A 20,226-nucleotide genomic window follows, 5' to 3' on the forward strand; every position below is an offset into this window, starting at 1 on the left:
TTTGCTATGATATTTACTGGAAAAGCTTGTCTTCTTTAGGAAGCGTATAGGTCCTTCCCTCCAAGTATTTATCCCTTTTATGTTACTCAAACAATATATTTTTATATAAAAAATTAGTAATAACATACAAAGATATCGGCTGAATTAATACTTCGACTTAAAAATCCTGAGTCCGCCGCTAAAGATATGTTTTACTATCAATACATCCCTATTCGATCGCGTAAACCATTATTTAAGTGGAGGTAAGATTTTCAGTCCTTACTTTGAGCTTTGTGCTTTTGAACTTTCAGCTCCTTTCAGCTTTTGAACCTTAATTATTTGTTTACTTCTTTTGCATTTTTTTGATTGGCGAAAATCATAAGTTATAAGCAAGGGAACCAAAATATAATTATATGAAGAAAGATCATAATTGTAAAACTAACTCTTATAAGCAAGGGAACCAAAATTTAATTAATTATTTAGCGAATTAATTAACGGAATATATCCTAAGCCCTATTTTTCATCACTCAATTAATTTCACCGTCTCTCTCTTTCGGCATAGCAAAAATTCGGAACAGTGGAAGTTACTAATAAGACGCAAAATTCACATCTGAGAAAAACAACAAAAAAAGGTACTAATATTTCTCATCTAAGAAATTTGATACAATAGCATTTCAATTTTTCAGTTTTTTCTGTTTTCCCAATAGGAGATTTGCTTAATTATAGATTAGCGTTTTTAAATTTTTGGTGAGTGAAGTGCGTTTAGCTTAAAGCTCCCATAAAAGATTCAGTGTTACTATTTTATTTTGTGATCACATAAAAACATAATTTTTGAGGCTCAATAGTTAAATTCATGGCAATTAAATCATAAGCCGAGATAGTTGCTCAGCATGAAGAAATTTACAGCCCCCCCCCCCCCCCCGAGTGCATTTACTTTAGGAATTCCAACAATTTGTTTAACAGATACAAAATTGTGACCCCAATATGACAAATATTTCAACAACAACAACCCCCACTTAGTGGGGTCTGGGGAGGATAGTGTGTACGCAGACCTTACCCCTACCTTGGGGTAGAGAGGCTGTTTCCAAATAGACCCCCGACATCCTTCCCTCCAAGAACTTCCCACCTTGCTCTTGGGGAGACTCGAACTCACAACCTCTTGGTTGGAAGCGGAGGTTGCTTACCATCAGAGCAACCCCTCTTGTCTCAATTCCAGCAAATGACAAAAGAATATGGCGTCATCATTTGCTAGAATTGAATGTCTAAATATATATGTATTATGGATAAATTTTGTTAACTTAATTGTACAATGGTGCTCCTCTTTATTCCTATTTTCTTGTATCTATTCCGGAGGTAAGGTTTATGTCCCCTTTTGTACTCTTTTGCTTAATAATACACACGCTAGGGATTCAAACCATCTCCACCCCTCAACACACATGCCATCATAGGAGGTGAAAGCCTGGGTTGATGGCTTAATTTTAAAATAAGAAAAGATGAATATCGTCAATCCAATTAATCTTTAACAAATTAGTATTACGCTTGATAACAAATCTCAAACCAAATTCATTCTAATATTGTGACATCCTTTGATGATATTGCAACCTAACAAGAAGATGGAAATATCAATACAAAGGGAAAGTAGTACAAAGGAGGACAAAGGGAATGCAAATAATGAGTTTTGAATCCATGTTAAGGAGCACATCCATGTTTAAGTCTTGCACGACGGAGTTACCCAATACATGTACTAGTAAGAGATAGCAGATGTTCAATGAATTTAGTCAAAATGCACGCAAGTTGATCTAGATACCCTTTATAAAATAAATTTAACAAACAATTAGGAAGCAGTCATGCCTCATAATGTCCTATAGAGTCTTTGGGTGGGAAGCAAAAAAAATTGAAGAGGGGCTTTAGCTTTAAAATAAGGCGGAATAGCTTGATAGACACCTCTACTTGTTTGTTACATTCCTAGATTGATATAATGACAATAATCATTGACAATAAGATGAGACAGAAATCATATTGACAAGTCAAGAAAAACCCAAACAACTGTGCTCCATATGTATGAAATGAATCTTTTACACTTTTAAGTTTTTCCTTCTCCTTTCTTAACATTTTGTAGGACTGTTAATCTTCATCATAGTTAATACAAGTCATCCCTTCCCGTAGCGGTAGTTTTAATTTTAGTATAGTATCTTTCTATTCTTAGATTGATATTACTCTCTTTCGCTTCAGTTTTCTTAATATCTTGCTTTTGTTATAACTTGTTGCCACTGCTTCTGTTCATCTTCTCTCTAGCCGAGGGTCTAATGAAAACAATCTCTCTGCCCTCCCAGGGTAAGGGTAAGGTTTGTGATTGTGTACACCCAACCCTCCCCATACCCCGTCTGTGGGAATCAACAATAGCATTTATCAGGAAAAATCATGTAAAGTTAACAAGCGGTACGAGATATGAACTAACAAAGCTATTATATAAGCAAATAAAAGACCTGATAAGTACAGCTAGTATGTGCCTTGTATGTTTGATTAGTTAAGAATCATTCCTGCTTGGTGACCACCTGTCATATCCATGAGATCGTGCATTACGTGCTCGACGACGTTCTTCTCTGCACGTTGAAGTTTCATCAGATGAATGATCAAGACTGGGGGATCTCATGTCATGCCTGTCTCTGCTACTCTTTTGGCGCTTGCGAGAATGTCTGCTTCTGTCCATTGAACTCCTATCGGATGAATGATCATGACTGGGGGACCTTAAATCATGTCGTTTCCTTCCACGTGTTATCTGCCTATGAGCTAAATCTTCCTTGTCCACAGACCTCTCACGTCTTCCAGATGGGTGCGCTCGACTTGGAGATCTCTCCAATCGATTAGAATGCTTGCTTCCTTTATCGTGCTTGTGAGAAGAGTCTCTAGCGTCCTCCATGCTCCTTTCTTGTCTAGGTGGCGATGGAACCTACACGGTTTAGTTCAAGTCATCAGCATCGCTAAAAGAAGGATAATTTTCATTTTACATGCTGTATCCCAGCATTATCCAGACTCCACTTCTCATTTTGACTTAAACCAGTATTTTCCCTGAGGGTTAAAAATCACTTATATGTATCAAACTATTTTAGTCAGTGAACTTGACAGCCATGGCCCATGGATGATAGTAAGAGCAAAACAATAGGAGAGGAAACCGTAATAAGCCCTTAATGCAATATTATTAGCGACAGAACTTAGCTAACTGATACATTGACCAAAACTAATGTTTCAGTTACTTTAAAGTGAACATGAACGATACAGATCTCAAATTTCTTCCCAAAATAATATGTGCAATAAACGGGTTACCTGAAACCGTGACATGTATCTTCCTTCTGGAGGAGGTGGTATACCAAGCCTCTTTAGATCATCCAACGGAATTTGTCGGCTGTTCCCGGGAGCATTCCGAAGTTAGTGTAAAATACATATAAAGAATGTAGCATGGAAGAGAGTGATAGGAGAATGTTTTCAACACAATACACTGCAGAAACCTAAGGCTTTAAGTCTCTGTTCAGATATATAGAACGTTTACATATTTATTGTTTATCTCAATAAAATGTGTTTCCTTCGGTTAAAGCACACTACATCCTTCACACCATAGAATACCAGTATTCAACCACAGATAAAAGAGAAGATTGACAGAAAACAAACTGAGAGAGACATTGGGATTAATAGCTAGGTTTGGTTACCTCAGATCTGGTGAACACACCACCAAATTAAAGGGACAAGCGAATAAGTATTAAAGGAGATAGGTTAATCTGCGGCCGGGATCTCTCACTCTCACTACAGCGGCCAAAGAGCACAATCACGCAGGACTTCTATTGCAGGAGATGATCTTGATGATGGAGAGCAGATGGATGGAGATATCGGGGCTTTTAGGTAGAGCAGAATATTAGCGAGGATATTTGCAGATAACTCTAAAAACATCTCAGATTTGGTCTCTGAATCAGCATTATTTGATATGCTGTGTCTTCAGAAACTTCTGGAAAACTTCCCTTTTGTGGCATGAGTTTAAACATTTCCAAGCAAAAACTGGAAAATGGAGCATTCCTAGCAACTAACTATCAGAGAAGCTTATTTTCTCCCCCACAACGATAAGCAGATCACAGTAAAGGTGGTGGAAAAGATGTGCAACTCAACGATCATTAAGCAGCTAACATAGCTTGGTTCTAGTTGAAGTTGCTCATGTCTTCAGTACTAGGTGGATGCACAGCAACATGTTTATTCAATTTTCTTAATTATGCCATCAGAACTCCTAGATGCATATTACTTGGAACTAGGGGTGGCAAGCGGGTCGGGTCGGATATGAGCGGGTCAAAACGGGTACGGCAAAAAAGGGATAAAATATTTCACCCGACCCATATTTAATACGGATAAAATACGGGTTAACCTGCGGATAAAATGGGTAACCATATTATCCATCCATAGAGTCACATTAGCCTCAAGCTCTAACATGAATTTGCTGCCAACAAAAATGAAGAAGCAAAAAGTTGTAAACTTTAAGGGTAGGAAAATGTCTCATTGGTTACCCATTTTTATAGTGGAGAATATGGATAATTATCCATATTCAACCCGGTTTTAAAAAGTCAGTTATCCAACCCATTTTTAGTGGGTTGGGTTGGGTGGATAACTGTTTTTTCAAAACCATTTTGCCATCTCTACTTGGAACTAAAGGGGCTTCAACTGGTAGAGAAAGCATCCCCAACAATGTGATACTTTTAGTTGAGCCGAAAACTGCATTGAAATGACTAAACTAATGGAGTAACTTCTGCTCTGTTAAATTTCAAATGGCACAAAAGGCAAAACTTATGAGTCTAACAAAGATTCTGTTAGAGCCATTGCAATCTTTCGGCAGGATACAGCGTTCCAGGCGAGGAGGAGTTGGAGGTTATTAGCGACTGGAAAAACAAGGAAGACAGTATAAGATGAAGGTCTGTCCTCCTATTTGTGCGTGAGGAGCAAAAGTTTCATTTTTGCAGGCCAACCCGGCGATCCCCTTCTCGCCCTCTTCGACCAAATCTACGATATATCAGAAGAAAATATTAATCCAGTTCGACACACAAAAAACTTCCAGCTGGAGATAAATTTATCCTGCCTAATCTAGTCCAGTATCCAGCAATAATCATTTGTTAAGAAGAAGCCATTCAGTAGCAAGATAGAGAATTGGGTTAGGCAGATTTAATTTATCCTACATTTGGTAACATTCAAAGATCAGACTGAATTAATTTTGCCAGATTACTACAGGATTACGCTATCTGAGGAGGGGCTACTATTTATTTGGGATTACAATGTCATCGGATAAGCTCCAAAAAGTCCTCGCCCTCAAATATATAGAGGTAAGGGCACAAGCATACTCATTACTCTCATCCCTATTTCTTCACCTGCTTCCCCTTTACTTCCTCTTCTTCCACACAGGTTATCTCTGCAAACTGTGAGAGTTTCTAGGTCTCGTGTGTGTGTTCTTCTCTCCCTTTTCCGCTTGTTTAATGCTGCCCCACCCCCTGTCAGCATATTCACAAATCTGATTCAATTCCTTCTTCCCCTCCAAGTCTTTTGTGCTATTTTTGTTGAAATCTTGAGTGACATTTGGACAGATACTAAAAGAGGGTCTTTCTTTTCTTTCTTCCCATTTTCTTGTTTTTTTCTTCAAGTCTTCCTTTATTTTTCATTTTGAGTGAAAATATGTGGAGAACTGTTGTGATTGTTGTAACATAAAATTTATTGAATGTTGCTATGTTGCTGTAACTTGCTTTTTGACTAAACTTATTTTATCTGTATCACTGCCTTTTATTTTCTTCATTTTAATGAACAAAATTTGGATGACTGGGATGCTATCTGGGTAAGGAAAATCGATCTAGTCAATTTTTCACTTGAAAGGATGAAATGTATTCCAAGAGCACTTTGGAACCAGAAATGCCATGGAAAATAAAAAGAAGACTGACGCAGGATAAAGACATAATCCTATTCATGCTTTTCATCATTTCATACCGAGGGATAAGAATCCTGGGATATTTCCTTTTGAACCCAACTGAAGGAAGGCGTGCAGTTATTCTCAGCAAAGCCAACCAAAGTTATAAATGAGTTACTGGCATTCCATCAGTCACTTGGATCAAACTAGTACAGAGTAATAAATGTTATAAGCTTAACTTGTAAGGCCGAACTAGTAAAGAGTAGAGTCCAAGTCTGAATGATGATATGAACTAAATTTCCTCAAAGTCATATAAGTTTTAATTAACACAATCCTCCTATTTCATGATTAGGAATGAAGTTCTCCTACAACCCAAAAGGCATGTTAATCTGTGTTTAAACAAGATTAAAGGTTTTCTCTTCCCAAATATTTGAAGGACTGAGCAAGACAAGTGGGAAAGGATTCTGATGGAAATCAAAACTTTGACCTAGTAACTGTAAAATGCTCACCGAACTAAATTAACACCGTAAACATGCTTATCTTCACAACTCAAAAAGAAAATAAATGAGAAAAATGCAAGGACAACTCCAAAGCGTGCAAAAATGTGAGACAATCCTCCAATTCTCTTTAATTACTGAAAATGAAGCAGGAATACTTACAGTGGAGCACGAAACGGTCTTTCACGACCTCCAAAACGAAGTTGTCCTGATTCCTTCTTACCGCCAAGACCGCCTCCTGTAAAATAGAATGACTTTAATATAGTAGGTTCATATAGCAAATTAAAGCTTCGAGAAGAAGGATATCAGACAAATTTCACTAACCTAGCCTTCTCGGAATCCAGCCTGGCATTAATCGCTGCCTATTGTAGTCAACTATAATTTCAGAATCATCAATAAACTTATGGTGAGCATCCTGCGGTATGTGAACGACAAAATAAATAAATTATGCCCTGAGTTTGCTTCACTTGGTAGAATCAGAAACAGAACCTAGACAAATTTAATTGCTTCTTTGTTTTACGGGCAATGACTCCTATTCCTTATGTAAACAGTAGGTATTTAAACAAGCGTTAATTCCTTGCATTCACAAAATATAGTTCAGCTAGAAAATTGCAGCCTTGAATAATCAGTTCTGAGCCTAGCAAACTCCTTCTCATGATCATGGATACAACGGGCTCTTAAACTATTGAAGATTCAACAGTCATTAACCAGCATGATCTTGCAAAATCACAATTCATCGGCACCTAAGTTTGGCAGGTCACACCCTTTCTTGTTTTTCTGCAACTAAAAAGGTCGTAGAGATCTGCTTGTTTAAAAATCTAGTACAGGTCATTAAAGAAGGGTTTTCCCATAATTATTTGATCCAACAACAACAACAACCACCAAGTAGTCTGGGGAGGGTAGTGTGTACGCAGACCTTACCCCTACTATGAAGGTAGAGAGATTATTTCCGAAAGACTCTCGGCTCAAGAACGTTTTTAAAAAAATAAGTATCAAGCACTATTAAAGAGAACAAATTACCTTATATGCTCGCCGCATCTCCCTATCCGATTCAAATTCAACAAATGCATAGCCACGTGAAGCACCCGTTACTGCAAAAGCAGCACCATATGAGAGAAATTTTAACTCAATTCTTCAAAAAGCAAATATCTTTTCTTTTAACAGTAAGTGGTGCATATCAGCACAATTTCTATGATTTTCAAATATGCATTAAACCTCCACAAAAGGACACCCGAAATACAACATAAGCAAGTTGTAATTTTGAATGAAATAGCTAGTACCAATGTGTCTGACAATTCTTACATTCTTCACCCTTCCATATTTGTTCATTTCCTGTTAATAAATGCAACCCAAAATCAGTAAATAACAAACAATTGAATCAATAACACCAACTAGGCAAAAAGCAAACAACAAGAACAACAGAACTGCACAAGAGTAACAAAGAAAGACACAAAAAATAGGAAACTGGTCAAATTTACCATGTATTATTCTAAATCGAGCAACTTTGCCCTCCGTTAGTCTTTAGGTCTAATATCACCCCGCCGTTAGGAAAAGTCTTGTTTTTCCCATTAACCCCAGATGTAGCTCCAACTCGAGGGTATTTTTAAACCACAACCAAAAGTTAAAGAGTATATTTAGATCAATTTTTCTCAAAGAATTTGACACTTGAGGTTCACCTATTTCAAGCTAGAGCTTCATTAATCGCAAGATCACAATTTGCTAACATCAAAGGGTACGAATGAACCAAAATTTTAAATAAACAAAACTAGAGCAAATTCCCATAGTATAAGATAAATTATTATAAGCTTATCAGAAAGATATAAACCTTAACACCAATTAGGCAATAAGCAAACAGCAAGAACAAAAGAACGGCACAAGAGTAACCTAGAATAAATGGTAAATAATCCACTATAACATGTTAAATTACAGTGATGGCGGTGTAAGAAGTTCACTACAGTGTAGTGTTGGTGTATATAACTTAAATCTAAAAAATATAACCTTTACACCCAAAACTTATATTGAGGGGGGAAAACAGAAAAGCCAACCTGGCGAAGGGAATATTCAGTGGTAAATAACCCGCTATAACACGTTACAATTACAGTGATGGTGTAAAAAGTACATTACAGTGTTCCTATATATAACTTAAATCCAAAAATATATAGTATAACTTTTATACCCAAACTTATAATGAAAAAAACCCAGAAAAGCAAACCTGGCAAAGGTTATGTTCAGTGGTAAAATGAGACAAATGACCAACAAAGAGTGTACAATACGGGTCACCAATAGCCTTCGGGTCACCAAACGGGTCATCTGAAAACAACAATGGCAAATGAAGTAATAATGGAAACTATCAGGGGTAAAACAAAGCAGGATTTTTACGAGCTAGAATGAGTATAATACTAACACAAGCCGGCATTAGAGCAGAGAAGAGCTCTGTAAATGGCGTTATCATGAGGAAGAATATCAGTTCCATCAATGCTTCCAGCTTGAATTGGATGGTATATAGAAGCATAGAATACTGAGTTTAGATTTCCCCCAGTTGAAGACCTTCTTTCGCTGCTGTAATCTTCTCGACCCATTTCTTCATCAAATTGCTATGGCCTTGGGAATCAAACTTTAAGGGATTAAAATTGACACACAAGTGTGTTTTGGGGCCTATTTGGAATTCCAAATAGTTGGTGACATTATGTTTTATTAGATGGCTTGCTATCGGCCGGGCTTCCAACCCCTCACGGGCTTTAATGGCCCTTTTTAGAAATATTCCAAAAAAATTTCAACTAACCAACTTCTAGCCATCAATCATAGACTTACCAAAATTAGTCAAATACATATAAAAATTAAAAACCTAAATAAATAATGTTCTTTCTCCCCAAGAATCACACGCAAAGATCTACTTCCATATTTTTAAGCGTGATCAACAATATTAGATGCAAGACGGGAAGAAACTTTCATGGATGAGGTAGCAAATAAGGTAATTAAAATACAAAAAAATATACGTACAAGATTTCAAAAATCTAAGCAAAAAAGGATCTTTTCAATGGGTATGGTTGAAATTCATTGAAAATATATAGATGAGTCAATATATAAAATTAATAAAGATTAGAGGTGATTTGGTATCAAAATTCGTATCTAAAATCGAGTTCAAAAATATCTTCTACGACACATGTATCAAATATGTATGACACATGTATCTCACTCACAGATATACATGTGATACATATTTGATACAAATATGATACATAAGTGATACACAATGTGATACACATATTATTTTTTTCATGTTCATCTTCTACTTCGAGTTTTCAATTCAAACCACCTCAAAACTCTACCAAATTATCCCAAAATCGAGATTCAAGGTCTTTAAGATGTACTCAATCTATTCTAATAATACTCGCTCAAAAGAAAGTAAAAAATTGACCCTTTTTGGCTACAAATAACAACAAACTTTAACTTTTGGTTGTGGTTTAAAATACCCTCAGGTTGGAGCTACATCTGGGGTCAATGGGAAAAACAAGACTTTTCCTAACGGTGGGGTGATATTAGACCTAAAGACTAGCGGAGGGCAAAGTTGCTCGATTTAGTATAATACATGGTAAATTTGACCATTTTCCTATTTCGTGTCTTTCCTTTTTAATCTTGTGCAGTTATGTTGTTCTTGTTGTTTGCTTATTGCCTAGTTGGTGTTATTGATTCAATTATTTGTTATTTATTGATTTTGTTGCGTTTATTAACAAGAACTGAACAAATATAGAAGGGTGAAGAACATAAGAATTGTCACACATATTGGTACTAGCTATTTCTTTCAAAATTACAACTCGCTTATGTTGCATTTCGCGTATCCTTTTGCGGAGGTTTAATGCATATTTGAAAATCATAAAAATTGTGCTGATATGTACCACTTAGTGTAAAAAGATAGGATATTTACTTTTTGAAGAATTGATATGTACCATATGGTGTTGCTTTTGCAGTAACGGGCGCTTCACGTGGTTATGTGTTTGTTGAATTTGAATCAAATATGGAGATGCGAGTTCTCTTTAATAGTGCTTGATACTTATTTCCTGATTTTGTGAAATTTTTTAGGATGCTAGCAGATCTTTTTTCTACATAATGCACATAGTTGGAAAACGCAGCTAGGGATTTGACCCTGTTTATGATCCGCGAACACAGAAGATCGGGTAAGGAATTTTGTTAAACCGGGAGAAGGTGTGAGGCATTTCCAAGTTTTGTGGTTTTAGCACTGTTGCTCAACTATTAACAATTGGCCTAATTATCCGATTTAAATACATTCTAAGACTTATGTGCATTTTTACTTTCTAACCACTTTTAATTAAATATTAAACCGCTTTTAGTATTTACGGAATTTATTTGAACAAGTTGCGATGTTGCGCACTCATTTGTTTTGGTACATATTGCGAATCGTGCCACGTGAAATGCACCCGCGATCTACAACACGTTTGTTTTATTATTATTTGAAGTTATGGTCGAGTCGCGTGAAACGTGCACTCGAATTGGGGATTATGTATTATGACTATGTCACGGGAACCGTACCCATAGTCACAATAGTTTATTATTAATCACGCCTAAAGCAAACTACAATGTTCGTGAATTAATAATTCTCCTAACATTTGAGATCAATGTGAGGCTATGAATTATGGATAGGAGTGTGAGGCAGAATGGATTGGATCGTTAAGTTGTTCATAAGATTGATTGCATTATGCCTTGGTTAAAGGCTAATATTCTATCTTTACAATATCTAAGAAGTCACGAATTAAACTAATCCGAAAGTTTGCCTCAAGTTAAAATCAGGCCATTGGCTATTAAACTAAAAAATCTTCTGCCGAAGCTAAATGAAATGGATTGTATGGAATAACAAAACCAAATATGGAATCAAATGCTGGAGCTAGCAAACCATAACCCATTTAATTACATAATTGAAAAATTACTGATATACCTTACTTATGGATTTATATCCTACTACAATAGCATTTAGGATCTAAAGCTACAACAGTAATCGTTTCATAGTAAATAGAGCCGACAAATGTAATGAAAATATGCTGCTAGTTTTCACAACAAACCACCACGAAACTAATTCACTGCTTATTCTAGCATTTCTTCAAAGTTAGTAACTTAAATTCATGTTCATGATGCATTCCCATTTTTATCCTCAAGGAATGAACATTTCAGTATTTTTGTGAATTCACTAAGTACTCAATTAACAGTACAGATGCCAAACATGATGATATTCAGCCACTCACATGCTGGGCTTATAACAAAACAGCAGCAGCAAAAGCCAAACTAATTAATGACTAACTCCAGTTTAAAAAAACTTATCAACAGATAGAAACAAGCAGGCAGATATGGTAGTCAAAACATCCGGATTCCACAAAATTTAGCATGTTCATAGCATTAGCACTCAAGTATTCATTCATAGTCAAATAAGAGGACAATAGGAATAGTTAGACGCACCTAAACATTGCAGAACAACAATAGACGACCAATTAAAAATCTAGAATGAGGAATGGAGCTCAACTACTCAGCTATTGCAACAGCAGCAACGAACAACCCTTTAAGAACTCGATTTGACCTTGAAAACCGATTGGATTCGTCTAAACAAATCGGCAGAGAATGAGATTTTTTTCACAAGGAATTTTTACCTTCCTATGCCACATATCAAATCTTATTACCCTCAATGTTTAAGGTTAGAGATAATTACATTTAGTATACTAAATTACCATTTATATACCATAATTTAAAACAGGGATATAATTAATGGGGCATTTATTTTAGGCATAATTATAGGACCGTATATTCTCACATTTCTCTTTTCTTTCAATTCAACCCCAGTTTTCTTCTTTACAGAACAAAAGCTACCCACGTTCTTCATTATTCTCCATTTAATTTCACCAAATATTGAAGTTAAACCATGAAGAACATCAAATCTTCCAAAAAAATACCTAAAAAATCTACAGTAGGTGATATCCCCTCTTTCGATTTGGGTGTTTTAACATCAAAATCACCACAAAAACAAGTAAAATCTAACATGCAATGGAACCTACTACTCACAGTTTATCTCCTAGACAAATCCGTGCCGAAATACGAACAAAGAAAATTCGATGTAGATGCTGGAGGAAGTGCTACACCAGGAGGCAAACAACTCAAAAGAAAGGGGAAAGAGGTATGTGTAGATGACGACTTTGTTGAAGATGTCCCTAGAATTCCAACAGTTAAAAACCCCAAGTTGTCTCCTGCTTCCTCAAAACAAAAAAACGAAGAAATAGTCCAAAGAACTCCCAAAATTGGTTCAGAATTTTTTTTTGGTGAAGGTAAACATTTAGTATTTTCGTTTCCAGTTTTTTAGTTTTGTTTTGGATGTAATCTATGTTTTAAGTATTTTGGTAAATTGTAGATTAGTTGTCTTAATTTTCTAGATTTTTTGTAGTTGTGGTTTAAAACACGGATATAATTGTAGTTATTTTGTAGTCGTGTTGTAGTTATATTGTCCTTAGCTTTTAAATTTTGAAACAGAGTTGTAGCTACTTTTTTCTTCCTGCATTTTTGTAGATAATGTTTATATGTGTAGATGTCTTGTATATTTTTATAGTTATATGTGTGGGTTGGCTGTATTTTTTGAAGCAGATTTGTATGTATTTTTTCTCCCTGATTTTTTTTACCAATATGCGTAGTGATTATGTAGTTATATGTAGATAATATTTAGATTAATGCTTAATTTCTATGCAGTTTACTAATGTGAAATAATTTATCATTTTGTGCAGAATGGACATTATTTTGCCCCACATAATATGGATTATGGTGTGCTTAGATTCCACACTTTGTGTGATCCTAGCATTCCTAGCCAAATAAAAGAGTTATTGTCTCCAAATGCTTTAAAGCTTTTTAAAAACACTTGTTTTGGTTACTTACTGTCTCTCCCCTCCATTTGCATGCAAAATCAAGCTATTCATCTTCTGATGAAGTATGAACTATCTAAGTCTAATGAATCATTTTTTTCAGTCCACTTGAAGGGGGAAAAATTGAATTTTTCATTGAGAGAGTTTGGTTTAATTACCGGTTTAAATTGTGTGAATAAGTTTACAGATTATGGATATACTTCTAGTTATGTTAGCAAGTTAATGAATAGCTATTTTCCTAACAAAAAAAAAGAGTAGAGAAGTGGTATTTGAAAAACATAGTAACAAATAGATCTTGGGTAAACGATGAGGATGCAGTCAAGTTTTGCATTCTTTATCTTTTGGAATTTTTTGTTTGCCCTTCTGACAAAGATCATGTGTCTTTTATAGACCATTTTAGGTTCTATTTGGTAGAGTCTGGTAATTTTGAGTCATACCCATGGGGTATTAAATCATTCAATCAAGTTATGGAATCTGTTAGGCATCGTCTAAATCCCCGTGTATATTCTTATCTCATACGGAGATGCTCATTAGCATTGCAAGTGTGGCTTTATGAGTATTGCTCGACCGTCAACACGGAGCTTGCTACGAGGTGTTCTGACTCAATACCTCGCATATTAAGATGGTCAGCTACTAAGGGGCAAATTTGGTTAACTGCCTTTGAAGAGAAGATGATCAAGCCTGAGTGGATTAAAGTATTTTTTTCAGTTTTGTATGTTCCTACATTTACCTTCATAATATCTACATTTAGTCTACATTTTCCTGCCTTAGTGGAACTAACTATTTTTTTTTTATGATTCAGTTCACAAGCATGACTGAATCTGGAGAAGAGATTGGAGTGCTTACTATGCCAAACAAGATTGAGTATGAAGATGAACAAGGTGCACAATCATCAGAGGTTCCAAATGCTGATTCTCCAACATTGGAACCCAAACATACAAATTGTCAAGAGGACAAGGAATCTGTGGCTATGAAGCTCAGGAAGTTAGAAAAGGGAATTGAGCAGGTAAAATTATTAACTACAATATATTTACATATTTGCTACAATTTATCTACATTGCATAACATTGTAGTTAAATTGTAGTATAACTGTAGCAATTTATAGACAATTGTATAAGCAATACTGCCTCGTACATAATTAAACTAAATTGTAATTTATTTGAATTAAATTACCAACTAACTATATTTTTAACTTTTAGGTTGATGGAAAGTTAGCGGATTTTAGGAAGGATGTATTTGAGGAACTCCATGACCTTCGAGTGTTTATAGATGATTCTATAAAAAGTGTTTTGAATTTGATAGACTGGAGATATGATGTGGATGAGGCAAAGGTAAGAGTTGAGATATATTTATATACCAAAATAAATTATGACATTTTAAAAAATATAATCAAACTAACATAAAATCTTTAGTTTGCTGGTAGTTCAACCAAAAATAATGACCAAAAACAAGGAGTGAACCACCAGCAATTTCCGTTCAATATTGGTGATCAAGTGCATGCAAGCAAAAGCAACACAGGTATCTACAAAATACATACAAATATATACACTTATTATAAAACTTTATAGAACTGAGTTTTATTATTCACAATTTATCTACAACTTCCTACATGTATCTACAACTTTCAAGGCAGCATTATCTAGTATTTTTTACCTATTTTTTTTTTATTATAAATTGAAGCTGCAGTTTGTCCAGAACATGTTCCAGTACATGTTGACTTATATGGAGAATTTCAAGAAGCGGCTGAGGTAGAACAAGCAAGTATAATATCATACTGTCATTTAGAATAAATAATTGTTCTTTATACAATTTTACATTCCTGTTAAGTAAGTATTATTTTATGTAACAGATATTGAAGATATCAATGCACAATCCCCAATTCACGGAGTGATTGTAGTAGCTCAGACAGAACAAGTCATTGAGAAACAGCTAAATGAAGGTGAAGATGTACATCATGTGGATGAAGTTGTTTCTGAAGGTTCAGGCATTGATAAGAAGGGTGTGACATTGGATGACTTTGAGTTGCCAGACAACTTAACACAATTGGTTAAGTATGGCGAGCCCATACCAGATGAAGCAACCCCTATTCATCCGGGGAGAACCAGGCAACCGGGGAAACATGCATAGATCACCTTTCATACCGCTATATAGTTCTGGAGACAACAACTCTATTGGACCTAAATTTTTCTACCTCAAACATCCATTCACAACTCTTATAGGTGAAAATGTAGATTCTGATCTTTTAGATAAGTTCAACAAGTGGTTATACCACCGTACTGACAAAGTATCTAAGACTAAGAGGTATGAATGCTTAATTTGACACTTTCATTTCAGCATTTTAAAGTTTAAATATGTAATTCATTCTGTGATTTTTTTGATTGGGCATTTATTTGTTGTTACAGGAGGAAGACTCCCTTTTCCATAAAGGATAACCAAATCAATCCTTGGTTAGACCTTGGAGTTGAAAAGGTGGATAAGAAGGACTGGTTTTATTTTCTTGCTCACCCTGGGGGAGTCCTCAATGACTCGGTAAGTATCAAAGAATAAATTCACAAGATATATTTTCACTTCTGTTTTGTAGTTATATTGTAGATATGAAATATATATGACCATGCCCTTTATTATAAATTGTAGATATAATGTAGACATTTCTTATAAATGCTGCTCTTATTAATTATAGTGTGATTGTATTTAGGTTGGACCTTATGTATCATATTTGATGATGAATTGTATGTAAAAATTGTATATTTTTTAATTTGGACAGAATTGGTATATCTATATTTCATGGTTGTAGTTAATTTGTAGTAAAAATGTAGAGCCAGATGAAGACTTATAATATTAACTTTAGTTTGCATGTAGATATTATTGAGGCCTTTTGTGGTAGTTGTTGTTTCATGTGTTGCTGTGTATAGCAGTTAAAGTGTAGCTATTTGTTAGATTATTTGAATTCTGACTTTGTATTTTAAAGTGTAGCTGCTTTGTTGATAATTGTAGTTACATTATAGCTAACAATAGATTTCATTTTATTTTGCAGCACATTGATGTTATTATGTATTACCTGAGAAAAAGAGGCAAATATGGCCCCAACACCAAGAACACTAGGTTTACAACAGCCGATTGCTTGTTCAAGTAAAAGATTGTACAAATCTATGAGAAGTTCATAAGTTCTCCGCTAGAAAAAAAGTATTCGGTTATTAAACCCGATGATGATGTTGCAGAATATATTCTTGGGTATAGACTCCTTGCTAATGTTGCCTGGGATGATGTTGACTATGTCATCATGCTCGTGAACATTGTAGAGAATTTCCATTGGTTGTTGATCGTTTTCGACATAGCGGACATGCAACTTTATGTGTATGATTCCATGGTGTCTTCACACCATCATAATGTTGTTGAATCATGTGTTGATAAGTTTTTAATCATTATCCCTCTGTATTTGTCTTGCACTAGTTTCTACTGGAAGCGTAAAGATATTGACTTCAAGACCAGAAAGGCATACATTGAGAAACCAGTTACAGACCCTCTCAACATACAGTGGATGGTTGCAGAGATTCCACAACAAAAGGAAGGATCACTGTAAAAAAACCATTCTCTCTTTCTGGATGTTTAATTATATTTTTTTAATAATCATTTGTTAATTAATTAATTTTTTTTGTCTTATGCAGCGATTGTGGTGTATTTGTGGCTGCTTTTGCAGAGTATGTTTGCATTGGAGATTTGTCAATCCCTTCAGAAGACCTTTCAGATATCGACCAACACCGTAGATGCTATGGAGCTCTCCTATGGGACTATGCTACAAAGAAGCAAGAAGATGTGTCAATCAGTGAAAGTGAGGTTACAGGTAGGCTAGCAAGGAGGAAGGGTGCTCCTGCTTTGAATGAGAAGACTAGAGTCCAAAGAAAGAAGAAATAGTGTCCTGTTTTCCTAGTTTAGTTGATGCCAATTTGTAGTTGAAGGAGAATACACTACTTTATGAACAATTTTTTTTATTGCAGCATACCTTTTTGTTTTGTAATTTTATCTTTCATCTTAGAATACAATTTGCCTACAAATAATCTTCACAATATCTACATTTTGGCAACACTCAATGTAGTAATTGTATATAATTTTGTAGTTGTATATGTTCATAATTTTTATGAAATACCTCCAAGTTCTAGGTAATATCTGTATATAACTGTCAGTTGAAGTTAAATTACACAACAAACAGAATAAATAATTACTCAAATCATAGAAATATATTATCCACAATTTATCTACAAATTATCTACAAATTATTACCAAGACTACAATTTAACTACAGTTAACCTATATTTTACCTACAATCTGGAAACACTTTACATTAAAGTTACTTTTTTTAATATCAGTTGTATTGTAGATAATAAATATTTAAATTTAATTACACTCTATCAAAGACAAATTTAGATGCCTGATCTTTAAAAACAAATGTAGCACATTAAACAAACATAAACAAATTGTAGTCTACTTCATAATGATCTTTAAAAACTTAAACGATTACATAAAAAATCTGCTAACTTTAACTCACTAACAGTTATTTTGAATAACTATTCTAACTACATGATATTCATTTCTTCTTGAGCGCGTTCTTGCAAGATCTTTTGTTATACCCTTCACCTCCACAATTTCCACACGACACCTTGTACTTCTTTGACTTTATTTCATCATAGGTTTTATATCTTTCCTTTTGAGGTCTCCCTGGCTGTCTTTTATCTCCCGTTGGTGGTTTTACTACCTCATCCAAAATATGTTGTGGCACATTCCATTTGCTTTCATCAGGAAGAGGATTTACTGACATTTCATACGTACGCAGAAGGCTCTCCCTTGTGTAATACGGAGAGCAATAGTTTTCATATGTTTCATTCCTGTGCCTTAATGCTGCCAAAGCATGCGCACATGGAAGTTCTTCAAGTTGGAATTGGCCACAACTACATTTCTTGTTTTCTAGACACACAATGTTCCGCTTCACACTATCTAGCACAATATGTATATGATCTGTTGAATCCCTCACCTACAATTGCAGAACAAACACAAAAAATATTATCTCAATCATAAAAATTTATTATCTACAACTTATATACAAATCATCTACAAATATTCTACACCTTATCTATAATATACAATTATCTACAATTTATATACAATCTGAAAACACTGCATATTAAGTAATTCATTTTTTCTGCACCAAATAAACAGATCTTACCCTAAGCTTCTCAGATAATGTTCTGTTGTCATCTAATTCTTTGTTGAATTTGGCCCCAAGAAATGTGAAAGTACCCTTCGCCTTCAATAACTTCTCATTGGTCCAACGTTCTAGCAGTGTCCGCATATACTCTAAAAGGTCAAATATCGGCAGCTCTCTTGCATCTTTTGTTACTGCGTTCAACGACTCTACAATATTTGATGTCATTGTCCACGTTCTATTCAATGTTGCATGTACTCTTGACCATCTATGATAACCAATATCATATAGGTAAGATTTCACACGCGGGTCTACCTCTTCAATCTTCGACATCCTTTCATTAAATTCATCCAGAGTGTATGACCGTGCTGTAGCAAAGTACAATTCATGCAATTGTAGATGACCCTTCTTGAATTTTGACCTTATATTTGTCCAAATATGCCACATGCAAGAGTAGTGTAGGATGCCCGGATAGACAATTGATGTTGCATTCAGTATACTCTCATTCCTATCTGAAACAACACACATTGAAGGTCTTTCACCATATGCCTGCTTGAATTGCTCAAAGAACCACTTCCAAGATGCGTCGTTTTCAGAATCAAACACAACATATGCTAAGGGCAATATTGTTCCTACATTATTAATTCATAAAATATTAATTGGCAGCTTTGAAAATTTATATAAAAATATAAATACATAACAACTACAATATATATTCATAATATATTCATTTTATCTACATTACATGTAATAGCTACAAAATAACTACAAATTACTACAATGTATCTACATTTTATAGACTGCCTACAAAATGACTACAAAAGTTTTACACTTTTTACTTGCTGCATCCATGGTGCTTGCTGTCAGTATAATCCCTCTGTAGGCTGACTTTAAGAATGTCCCATCAACCACTACTACTGGCCTACAATGTTGCCAACCACTTATTGATGTACAAAGAGCAACAAATGCGTATAAGAAGCATTCATCTGCTGTCTTTTTTAATTTAACAACTGAACCAGGATAAGTCTCCTCAAGAATATAAAAATATTTGGGTAAATTGCTGTAGGAGTCAGCCAGATTCCCTCTCAAAAACTGTAAAGCCTTTTCCTTTGCTCTCCAGTCTTGCATGTAGCTTAGGTTCACTCCGTGTTCGGATAACATGTCAGTCTGTATGTCCTTTGGTGTGTAAACAGTCTTAGGATCACAATGCTTTGGAATTACCATGCTACCAACTACAGCTGCAGTATGTTTGCGCTGTATGAATGTTTCGTCCATTAATAGCATGTATGTTGTCAGTTAAAACTTCTTATCTTGAACATTGCGGAATCATTAATTGACATTGCCTTGAAGTGCCATTTACAGTTTTCACCAATGCATACAAGCCAGTAGCTGATTAAAAAATACAATATTTAATACAGATTATAAATGTAGATGCAACAAACGGGCTGTTTTAACATAAAGTAACATAAGCTACAATGTAACTACAATTTATCTACAATGTTTACATTGCACATATCTTGAGTATAACACTGCTTTCAATGGTCTTTTCTCCACAAATATCTCCATACCTTCTACGACTAGATCTTTTAACTCTGAACTGGAACTTGTGCATCACAGAAAAGTGCTTCATTGCAGCAACTACAGTTTGTTTGTCCTGATACACTTGTCCTTATTCAATAGCAGTTTGCGTAGATTCTGTTATTATTTCACTTTGATATTCCT

The 20,226-nt window shown here is 34.9% G+C and overlaps 2 protein-coding genes across 2 annotated transcripts; both read right to left on the bottom strand.

The window, feature by feature from the left end:
* Positions 1–2,366: 2,366 nt before the first annotated feature.
* LOC104236418 (U11/U12 small nuclear ribonucleoprotein 35 kDa protein) lies at positions 2,367–9,069 on the bottom strand. The gene is made up of 8 exons (XM_009790337.2): positions 8,804–9,069; positions 8,612–8,709; positions 7,680–7,731; positions 7,420–7,490; positions 6,724–6,814; positions 6,562–6,637; positions 3,304–3,382; positions 2,367–2,929 (listed from the first exon to the last, which is right to left on the bottom strand). The coding sequence occupies exons 1-8, from the start codon at positions 8,976–8,978 to the stop codon at positions 2,507–2,509; spliced, it is 1,065 nt and encodes a 354-aa protein (XP_009788639.1). The 5' UTR covers positions 8,979–9,069; the 3' UTR covers positions 2,367–2,506.
* Positions 9,070–17,889: 8,820 nt separating this feature from the next.
* On the bottom strand, positions 17,890–19,779 carry LOC104236421 (protein FAR1-RELATED SEQUENCE 5-like). The gene is made up of 3 exons (XM_009790338.2): positions 19,344–19,779; positions 18,526–19,136; positions 17,890–18,333 (listed from the first exon to the last, which is right to left on the bottom strand). The coding sequence occupies exons 1-3, from the start codon at positions 19,777–19,779 to the stop codon at positions 17,890–17,892; spliced, it is 1,491 nt and encodes a 496-aa protein (XP_009788640.2).
* Positions 19,780–20,226: the final 447 nt, after the last annotated feature.

Source organism: Nicotiana sylvestris, chromosome 1, assembly GCF_000393655.2.
Source record: "Nicotiana sylvestris chromosome 1, ASM39365v2, whole genome shotgun sequence".
Classification (NCBI taxonomy): Eukaryota; Viridiplantae; Streptophyta; class Magnoliopsida; order Solanales; family Solanaceae; genus Nicotiana; species Nicotiana sylvestris.

Bases quoted from the DNA above. Each gene is read 5' to 3' on its own strand.
- LOC104236421 (XM_009790338.2), bottom strand. From the start codon at position 19,779: ATGGACGAAACATTCATACAGCGCAAACATACTGCAGCTGTAGTTGGT. The intron at 19,137-19,343 runs GTAAAAAGTGTA...TTAATAATGTAG, and splicing joins AAGCACCATGGATGCAGCAA to GAACAATATTGCCCTTAGCA. The intron at 18,334-18,525 runs GTAAGATCTGTT...CTGCAATTGTAG, and splicing joins CATTATCTGAGAAGCTTAGG to GTGAGGGATTCAACAGATCA.
- LOC104236418 (XM_009790337.2), bottom strand. From the start codon at position 8,978: ATGGGTCGAGAAGATTACAGCAGCGAAAGAAGGTCTTCAACTGGGGGA. The intron at 7,491-7,679 runs GTACTAGCTATT...CTGCTTTTGCAG, and splicing joins AAGAATTGTCAGACACATTG to TAACGGGTGCTTCACGTGGC. The intron at 3,383-6,561 runs GTAAGTATTCCT...TCCCGGGAACAG, and splicing joins AGACCGTTTCGTGCTCCACT to CCGACAAATTCCGTTGGATG.